Source organism: Gracilinanus agilis, chromosome 1, assembly GCF_016433145.1.
Source record: "Gracilinanus agilis isolate LMUSP501 chromosome 1, AgileGrace, whole genome shotgun sequence".
Taxonomy (NCBI): Eukaryota; Metazoa; Chordata; class Mammalia; order Didelphimorphia; family Didelphidae; genus Gracilinanus; species Gracilinanus agilis.
Window position 1 is genome coordinate 640,607,792 of NC_058130.1, and position 10,917 is coordinate 640,618,708.

The 10,917-nt window shown below is 41.8% G+C and overlaps 1 protein-coding gene across 1 annotated transcript in view; it reads right to left on the minus strand.

Annotated features, from left to right (window-relative positions):
• Window positions 1-10,500, minus strand: part of YWHAZ (tyrosine 3-monooxygenase/tryptophan 5-monooxygenase activation protein zeta) — a 45,368-nt gene extending 34,868 nt beyond the window's left edge. The window contains exons 1-2 of the mRNA XM_044668670.1: window positions 10,271-10,500; window positions 6,946-7,250 (exon numbers count right to left, since the gene is read on the minus strand). Coding sequence (XP_044524605.1) covers window positions 6,946-7,239 — 294 coding nt within the window. The 5' untranslated portion in view covers window positions 7,240-7,250; window positions 10,271-10,500. The remainder of the gene's footprint in view (window positions 1-6,945; window positions 7,251-10,270) is intronic.
• Between the last annotated feature and the right edge of the window lie 417 nt (window positions 10,501-10,917).

Genomic DNA, 10,917 nt, shown 5'->3' on the forward strand with positions numbered 1-10,917 from the left:
TACCCTACCATAATTCATTCTACTTTTAAGCCAGTATCCCAGACTGTGTGTGTTGGGGCCGGCAGATCAATAGAGCATAGGACGAGGACCTTACCCTCCAAAAAATTCTCTGAACAATAGCCACCATGAGAAATATATACAAAACAGGAAAAAGTTTTTCAGTACAAATGCTGAACAAAAAAATCAAAGGAAAGATTAATGTAGTTTTTGAGGCCAGTAGGATTTAGAAAAAGGTAAATAAGACATAAATGGGGGGGAAAGCATAGAGCAAAAGCATTGAAATGTGAATAGTAGTATCAATTGGGGTAGCTAAATAGCACAATACTCTGAGCACTAGGCAAAAGGGCCTAGACTCAAATTTGGCCTCAGACATTTCCTACCTGTGAAACTCTTGAGCATGTCACTTAACCGGATTGCCTAGCCCCTCCCATTCTTCTGTTCTAAAATTGATTCAAGGACAGAAGGAAAGCACTAGAATTATGATGGTTTGGAGAAGGTTTCTAGGAATTTCATTTGGGATAGGAAACCAGGGAAAAGTCAGTATGAAGAGCAGATGGAGACAGCCAGAGAAAATGCCCTGAGCTGAGAGATGATTGTAGAACTGACAGACTTTGATCCACTGACACTATCCTTCTAACTATTAGGGAATGAGGTATATTATGAGGTATATTAGAAAAGTAGGAGAGCAAGGTTATAGAGATTTGAATGTTAAACAGAACATTTTGTATTTTATCCTGGGGTCAATAAGGAACCATTAGAGTTTATGGGGGTTGGAGAGTGGGGCAGGAGACATTGGCCTAACCTGTGCTTTAGGAAAATCATTTTAAGTGGCTGAATAGATGATTTGGAATGGAGAATCTTGAGGAAGATCCACCTACCAAGAGGGATAGTCTAGGAATGAAGTGAGGTCCAGGAAATAGCAAGAATTCCAAAAAGAAGTTGATTAAGCAGCTTCTAATCTAACACCTTCACCTTACAGATGCCATGTTGGGGAATTGAGACACAAAAGAGAAGGGCTGCATGAAATGTGTAACACAGTATGTGACAGTGACAGGTCTGTGGCATGAATTAAGAACTCCAATTTTCTTTCTCTTATACCAGATTTGCCCATGCTATATTGCTCCTTCTATTATATCATCTTGCCTTGTTACAGTCTGGAAGCAAGGAACACCACCATGAATTTAAATACTACTGGTTACAGGATGACTAAGTGTCTTATATTTAGGGATGGGGAGTAGAAGAGGAATACCTTTTATCAGATTTTTAAAATAATCTACATTTTATGACCAATCATGTCCCCTCCTCCCCCCAAATGAGGATACCCCTGGGGATAGAGGAGGCAAATAGTAATATTTCAGTCTATGGGAGCTAGGTAGTACAACTATAGTGTTGGGCCAGGAGTCAGGAAGGCTAATCTGGTATCAAAAACTAACTAGGACTCTGGGCAAGTTGCTTAAACCTGTTTGAGCCTCAGTTTCTTCATCTGTAAAATGAGATGGAGAAGGAAATGGCAAATCAATCACTCCAAGTATCTTTGTCAAGAAAACCCCAATAGGGACATGAAGAATTGGACACAATTGAAAATGACTGAAATGGGTGTGAAATGTTTGTCCTTTTAATCCAAGTTATAAAAAATTACAAGTTTAGACTTTGAAAAGATCTTTTAAGAGGCTCCTTTATAGTCCAACCTTTAGTTTACAAATGGGCAAATTGAGGAAAAAGGGTTAGTCTCAGGGATTAGGAAGACACAGGGGTTCAAATCTTGCCTAACATATACTAGCAGTATTATCAGGGTTAATACATTTTAACCTCTTAGTGACCACTGGGAGGTTCTCAAACCAATGAAATCAAGATATTCATGCCTTCCCACATACCAAAAAAGCCAAGGGAGGCAGTCTCTCGCCCCCACATTCCCCCAAATGAGCAGTCATCATGTATCTCAGAATCTAGTTGCCCACTATATGTCAGGCACACAGGATACAAAGAAAGGCAAAAACAGTCCTTAATCTCAAGGAGTTCATAATCCAATAGGAGAGAAAACATGCAAACAATTATGAAGAACAAGACAAATTAGAAAATCAGAGAGGGACCAGGAAAGATTTCCTGAAGCATGCTAGGAAAATCTGGATTTCTGCAACATTATCCTAGGAATGAATAGGTTGCTCAAGAATACACATAAGAGGGGGCAGCTGGATGGCTCAGTGGATTGAGAGCCAGGCCTGGAGACGGGAGGTCCTGGTTCGAATCAGGCCTCAGACATTTCTTAGCTGTGTGACCCTGGACAAGTCACTTAACCCCCATTGCCTAGCCCTATAACAAATAAAATTAATATAGAAGGATATATATAAAAGATATTAGGATTAAAAAAAAAGAATACACATAAAAGGGCCACTAGGTAGCATAGTAGATAAAGAGGTCTGAAGTGAGGAAAACCTGGATTCAAATATGGCCTCAGACACTTTCTAGCTGTGACCCTGGGGGGGCAAGACACATAGCCCCATTTGCCTAAACCTTCCCATACTTTTTTGTCTTAGAACTGATACTTAGTACTGATTCTAAGGGTTTTTATTGGGGGGGGGGGGAGTGTGAAGTAAGGAGGTGGTAATACATGGTTTTTGGATTCAAGAATCTTTCCCTAAATTAAAGCAGTGAACAATTTTAAATGCAAAGAAAAAAAATTTCACAAAGTCATAGGAACAGAAATTTAGAGCTAAAGAATTCTGAGGGAGAGCTAACTAATTGTATGTGTGCATGTGATTTGACTCAACAAACCTTTTAAGTGCTTACTGCTACTTAAGGTCTTTCAATCCACCCAGAAGCAGCCCCCATTTTAACAGTAATTATAACCACTGCCAAGAATTTCTTGCTCTTTTCTAACCAAAATCTCTTTGCTAGAAGGCAAGGTTTACTTCTTTTACTAAACATTAAATAAATGGGTAATTAGCATATATAAATATAAAATTAAATATACACACATATATCTTCCATACAGTTTCCCCAATAACTTTCTTTCAAGGTTAATAATTTTATCCTTAACCTTAAAAAACAGGATAAGTAACAATACTGTCAATCTCCTCCACATACTGAGTCCATCCTTTTTGTTTCTGATTCCCTTAATCACTCTCCTGACCAATTCCCAGATTTGTCATAAAAAACCAAGACTTCTTTGGAAATTGCTTATCCCTAATTGTAGCAGGTATTCTGGGCTTGGTTGTCAATTCCTAGAACAGATGGGTTCTCTCATACTTCTTAATCACTCTGCATAACCTTCAATTATTGTAGTACTCGAGATAGATGATGTGAGTCATATAATTAAAGTAATTTATATTTAGTAAAGGTCTAACTTCTGCTTCCCTTCAGTATTCTGTCCTCCATCATGCCATTCAATCAATGCTCAATTATAAAACAGTTCTCAGTAGATCCAACTTTATGTAGTGGATATAAAGATTTCATTCTGGTATATAACAAATATAATTAACTACTTTAAAAAATTGCCACACACATTTCCCCTCTGTCTCTAGTGACAAGAGGAAACCAAGTAATATACAGCTTAAACTCTACCCAATACTTATAAATACACAATTAAAGTCAACTTTCATAATTAAATACAACAAAGCTGTGGTAAGATAGTGAGCAATATGCAATATTGTCAATCTGTACCACATACTGAGTCTATCTCCTTTTTTTCTGATTCCCTCATTGGCCTCTCATACCCAGATTTGCCAGGAGAATCAAATGACTTTTGCAGAAATTGCTTATCCCTAATGGTAGAAGGTATTTTGGGCTCTGGAGGTTGATTTCCTAGAACAGAAAAATCTTCTCAAACTTTTTATATACTATATACTTCATAAATATTAAATGACCAGAATCACAATCTAGTTGAATTAAATTCAGAAGGCAGTGCCATGCAATACATTTCTTGTTGGAACTTAGCATTTTTGCATTTTATATTTCTGTACAAGAGGATGTGTATGCATATACATATATATCCCACTGTCCTGTTTCTCTTGAGCTCAATATTTGAGAGCAATTCGGAAAGATTAGAAAGGTAAAATGAAATGGGATTGATATAGGTAGATAAACAAACGACAACTGTTCTCAAAATAACTCATTTTGTAAAAGATGTGCAGAGTACATTGTACATCGGTGATATAAAAGATAAAATACTTGGTCCCTGACCCAAAGGAGTAATAAAATATAAATTTTATAAGGGAACAGAAGAGGAAGATAGGTAAATAAAAGATAATGTATGTTAGAGATCAAGGGCAATTTGAGGAAAGTGTTCTTTTTTGACTGAGGGGAATCTGGGAATAACATGACCAAGATGAGTCTCGCAATTAGGTGCTATACTTGATTTATTTCAGAAATTAAATCCAAGGGAAGGATGTCTAAACAACAAAGTGAAGAGATAAGTACAGAAAGAATATATTTTTTAAAGGGCAGAATACTTATGGGCTTTAAAAAGCAAAACACTTGAGCATATAATTTAATATTTACTGAGTTAGTTTACTATATACTCAAGGCACAGGAGAGTAAGCATTTTGGGAGTTGAGGGTGGAGATGAATAAGATGTCTTAAGGAAAATTCATAATCCAGAATACTGATAAGTGTAATTAATGCTAAGAAGAGAAACATTTAGGATGGAATCTTCACAAGTCTCCATTGTTGTCTTGAGCTAACCTCAAGATTTTTTTGCCAGGTGGCTAGTGTGTTTAAAGAAATGAAGAATCCTGAAGGGCACACTATGACCTTTCTCCCAGGCTATTCAAAGAAAGGCAATAAAAACCCCAAAAGCTTTTACTTTCAGCATCTAGCAGAAAACTAGAGTGAATTGTTGACACATACTTCTGTCTACCTGCTACTAACAAAAGAAGGAAGAATATCAGGATTCTTCTGCTCCTGCTATACTGCTCTCTAGGGCCATAAAATTCTTAGAGGGCCAGTACCATATCTACTTAATTTGACTCCCACACAGCTAAACAATCAATACATGATGCTCTTGAAGTCTCTTCACTCAGTTTTGATTGTCAAGAATTCAAAAGGGTATTGATCTCAAATCAAACACCTTCTCTAAAACACAAATGACAAGCAAAAATCAATTTTACAATGGACAGTTGGCTCCAGTTTTAACGTCAGATATTTTAATGTACAAGACAGTTTTAGAGATGAGATCTTATGATGAAATGGGTCACTAGACAAGTTTATAGTAACCAGTGGAAGCCTAAGTGATGAATGGAGCCCTTTTCTTTAGATAGAATGTATGAGAAAGATCAATAGCATATTTTCATATCCACCTTGAAAAAACCTTATAAACTATAATATAAATGGGCAATATGGTAGTAATGACTTTTTGTAAAGTTTTTATTACCCTGATATAGCAACCTCAAAATCAAAGTCAAATATGTAGCATAGACAAGAATTGAGTTACATTTCAAAATATTAAACCCAATTAAGAATTCAGTCTCCAATAAATTAAAGGCCTCAAAGATAAATACATTTTAAATAGTAGGACAATAGAGAAAATCTTCATAAGCACTCAGCACCCTGAAAATCTTCAAAAAATACCTACCTGGAAAGACAGACTGTCTTGTTAGTACAAAGTGCTATGTGTTATCATGATTCCTTTTATTAAAAATTTAGCCTCATGCTGATTTATTTTATGGAAATTTGCAGTTAAAAATAAAATCTTAATCTAGCAACTTCAATAATCAAAGAGAAAATCAAGTCTCATTGTAAATGAAAATATTCAAATGGGACACCCAAGTAAATGAAACTAATTCTTAAGATATAAGATGGGCACAAATACTAGCTGATAATTAAAACAAACCATCATCAGAATGATAAAACTCATTTTCAAGCTTTTAAAATTTACACCTCAATAATCCAAGGAAACAACATTGAATTCCTTTTCTTATATTTTAGGACACAACTCTCCATATAAAATAATTTTTTAAAAAAAGTCACAGATCCAAGGGTTCCTCTGTATCATGATTAGCATAAAAATGTTACTTGTCCTTTAAATACACAACACAGTTTGAACATACCAAAAAAACCCAAATATCCTCCTGGTACCAGGTCATAAATTTTTCAGTACACAAATTAATCTCATACGTATTAAGGGCAAAAATTTCAATATTTTTATAAACATTAATTTTTTTATTCTAGTGAATTTATAAGTAAATAAATTTGATTATGTGCCACTCTGTGAGCACAAGATCCTATTTTCAAGGTGCTAAATTGGTACAGAAGGATTATTCTATCAAATTCTACATTTTCTAGACCAGCAACAAACTTCTTAGAATTAATTTCAAAATGAGTATTTAGGTTCTTACCTCACCTCAACCCATAGGGAAAATTAATATTTGAGGTGTTCAGAATCTTTATCATAGCTAACAGTCATCAAAATACCACTTTCAACACTCAAAAGGAGACAGTTAAAAGGCAATAGTAACAATGTGGATGCCAGATAGTTTTCTGCTCCACTGACTCATTTTATTAACATTACATCAGCTAATCCAGGGAGGGGTACTATAGCCATGAGACTCCAATTACAAGTTTCTTACATAAAGTATAGTACACAAGAATTCTAGCAAACACAGACACATACTTTTAAAAGCAGGTATACAAAGCCTCTATACCAAAGTCACATTACTATATAACTATCTAATTTGTTTTCTAATCCAGGTACCAAATGACAGTGTTAGGAATTTGGAGACAAGCTGCAAAGCTTTAAATTCTTTTAAGTAAAGGTACCCTGCTTCCTTTTCCACTCTCTCCTCCATTTGAAGACATAAAAAGAGCATACAACATTCCATAAAAATTGTCAATCCTTACTCTATTTTATAGAAAACAAAAACCAGAGGAAGGCATAGTTAAGTTTAGTATAGCTGATGTCCTCCTCTACAACACTGAAGCTAAATTGAATATATATTTATTGATTCTCACCAGCACATCATTGCAGATATCTCTTAGTTCGGTCTCAATTTTCTCTCTGTATTCTCGGGCCATCTGCTGTTTTTTCTCAGCACCTTCCGTCTTTTGCTCAATACTTGAAACGACCCTCCAAGATGACCTTCGGGCCCCTACGACATTTTTGTAAGCAACAGAGAGAAGATTCCTCTCCTCATTGGATAATTCAGCTCCTTGCTCAGTTACAGACTTCATGCAGGATGCCATGTCATCATATCTCTCAGCCTGCTCAGCCAATTTGGCCTTCTGCACCAGCTCATTTTTATCCATGACTGAATATTCTGAAGGAAAAAAGGTATCATTACAAGATTTAAAAAAAAATTAAATTTAAACTTGGTGGAGCAATATCATTGTAATTAAGTTGTCACAGTAACCCAAAAGGTATACCAATTTCCCAAAGCTAATGTATATGAAAAATTTTGAAACAAGATTGATCAGAATAAAATGGTTAATAAGCTAATTTATCCAAATTTAAATTTTGAATAGCCCAGAAAGTTTCAGAAGTTGTTCATCAATAGTTGTTACAATGTTCAGTCTATAAAAATCTGAATTATCATCTGAAGTCAATTGCTCAAAATTGCAGTTTCCCACCTAACCATTGAACCAAAACCTAACAGAATTGTTAGTAGACTGCCTCAGATTATATAGGCTACATTTTGAATGAATTAAGTATTTAATAGCACCCTTCCAAAAATAACACACCACTTTTACATTGGTTCACATCCATTTTAACTGGGTTATTTCTATTTACGTTAATAATACTTGTTTCCCCACTCCCCAACCTTTTTTTCATGTACCAATTTTGGTAAATGGTTGATATTTTACTAGAATTTTGCTACAGAATTATCAAATTACCTTTTTTGATCACCTAAAATATATGTACATAACTAGTTTTTTTAAAGAAACCAACACTTTGTAATTTTCCGTTTATTTTTTCTTTCCCATTCAACCTCTCCCCTAATTCTCAATTTATCTTCTGATTTTTCCTGAATGTACTTGAGTACTCCAAACAAATTAAACAATTTTAAGCATCAAAAATTATTGTATAGTTCTTTTGGTTAAGGAAATTTTTATGTTAAGAGAAGATGCATTTTCCATCATCATGAAATCAGAATCCACTGTTATCCATCAGAATCCATTATTATCTTCTCACCCTCTGGCCAAGAGAATCTCTAAATATCAATTTAAACAAACAAAAAAGGTCCCTAGTCTTAAAATAGATGTTCACCTCCCAAAAATTATGTATATTTAAAGTGCCTACATTTAACTGGAAGCAGTTTTAGCTCCTCGTCTTCGAACATTAGGACAAAGATATTTTTAGGAGCCTAATTTCACTTATTTATTAAATGTCACATTATCAAAATAGTATTAAATGTGCACATCCAAAATTAATTGCAGAACAGGTTTATTGGACTGTCTTCCAACCCTAGGATCCAACGGAAGTGGAGGTTCTTACACTAAATAAAATGGTGCTTGAGGCATTACTTCTTCATGGCCGCACCCATCAAACCTGGACAGAACAAGAGTTAAAACCAGACCTCTGAGCACGACTTTAAGGAGAAGGAGGCTGAGCCCCTCATATCTTCCTAGTCTGGAGGCTCCTCCCGGTCCCTCCCAGGCTAGAAGCACAAGTCCCCTTCTTCGCCTCTCTTTGTCATGGCGGATCTGTGTCACCGAGCCCAACCCACGGCTAAGAGCGTTAATTCCCCCCTCCAACCAGAGCCAGAGGGAGGAGCTGCCCGCGCCCCCGCCCGAGGGGGAGGGGGCGCCGCTCGGGCCCGCCGGACTGCGCGGCTGCAGAGCTTACCCCGCCGAAGCGGAACCACTACGAACCCGGTAATGGACACACCCCACTAAGAGCGATATCCGCCGAGGCCGCCAGTCCTCGCACTGCCCCATTTACCGAGGTTCTAAGGACACAACAGCTGCAGCAGGTGGGGGGAGAGGGCAGATGAACCACGCCCAGGCAGGCAGAGAGCCAGCCCTTCCCCGGCACCCCGGCGGCAAGTCAGTCCGGCCCCGAGAAATCAGGGCAGAGGTCCATTAAGACAGCGGGCTTTAGCGCCCTTCCACCGCCCCCACGCCCGCGCCCGCGCCCCCGGAAGAAGCCGGGCCACAGCCCAACCCCTCCCCTACCTATCTCCCCGACCCCACCCGATTTCCCCCAGGCCATTCGCCTAGGCCTCGGTAAGGCGAAAGTAAAAAATAAATCTGACTTCTTTCCTCCTCCACCCTAACCCTCGCCTCTCCTCGAGAAAATGCACGGCTTTTCTCCTCCCACGGGCTTCAAGCGAGGCAATTCAGCTCCACTACAGAATGTGCAAGCCCCACCCCAAAACCCTCACTCTCGGGGGGCGGTAATCGCCCTCTTCCCTCCCTCCCCCTAATCCATACCAAGCCAGGGACAACCCGCAATCTAGGCCTCGGCTGAGGAGTGCGACCTCGCTCCTGGGCTACCTGCCTGACACTTCAGAACAGGCCTGGCGAGGACGCAGATCTTCCCCGGTCCCCTCCCTCTGCAGTAGCACTACTCCGGCTGGGTCACCCCCTCCCACCTCGGCCCCCCCCGGGGGTGGGGGAGGGCTGGATCTCCCCCCTCCCGCCGCCGCAGCGCCCGCCGCCCGCGAGCAGAGCGCTGAGCCTGCGCCTCCGAGAGCGAGGGAGGGAGGGGGAGGGAGGGAGAGTGGTTGGGGGAGAGGGGGAGGAGGGTGGAGAAGAGGGGAGGGGGCGGCCTCACCTGCGCCGCCGCTGCTGCTACTGCAATGCCCGCAGCGGCAGAATAATTATCTCGGGAGGTAGCAGAGCAGAGGGAGAGGCGGGGACGGAGGAGGAACAAGGGAGATTCTTTTTTTTACCCTTTTTTTCCGAAGGGTGGTTAGAGAGCAGGATTCGGGGCCACCCCCGCCGGCCGCTCCGCTCCCAGCGCCTCGCGGGCGGACGCCGGTCCCCGGGGATCTCCGGGGTGGGCGCGGTTTTTTTTTTGATGGGTGAAGGGGGGGAGGGGAGCGAATAGGGGCAGATCAGGGGCCGAGTCGTTGAAAAACTGTTGCTCCCGAAATCAGTAGCCGGAGGCATTAGCAAGCGCGGCCCGACTCCAGCGGAAGGGAAGCCGCCGCCCCGTCTCCGCCTAAGGAGACTCCGCCTCAGCCCAGCGCTGCTACCGCCCGGCCAGGCGGCCAGCCCCGGGAAGGAGGGAGGAGGCGGCCGGAGGGGAGCGATATTTTTTTCTCCCTTATTCCACCCTTTCCAAGATAGGGTTGAGAAAAGTAAAAGGCCGGAGTTCGGCGATACCATCGCTTACCTGTGCCCGGAGTGAGTGGCGGCGGCGGACGGACGAACGGGGGGTTCAGCGGTCTCTGGGCGGCGGCAGTGGCAGCGGCGGGGCTGAGACTCTGTCCCTATATCTCTCAGCTCACAGGCTCCAGCCGCTCCGCAGACACGGGGTTTCCTCCAATCACCAGCCCCGGCAGCAGGGGCACCACACGCACGATGACGTCAAACGCTGCTATGGCAACCGCTGATTGGTGCCCACCGCTCCAGGGCCCAAGCGCAACCGCCGCTCCCCGGCGCGCGCGCGCGAGGAAAAAGAGCGAACGAGCGGGACTAGGGAACGCGCGCGACCCGACTCCTACCCAGCCCCCACCCCTTTCCTCCCCTTCCCTGGTCCCGAGAGCGCCTGCGCGGGCCGCGGCACTCTCACTCACCACCTCTCCCACCGCAGCCCAACCTCACTACCCTTTCCTCCCCAGCCCCCACCGCCCCTGAAACTCCTCCTCCTACCCCGCTAAAGGGAAGAACTGCTGCCCCACCTTAGCCTCTCGCTAGGTCCCTCAGCGCCTGCGCCAGTCACTCCCTCTGGCCGAGGCAGCGTTTCAGCAACATCCGGGCCTTTCAAACTCTACCTTTCCGCCCCCCCCTCCCGCTTCCCTCTTCCTTCCCCCCCTCCCC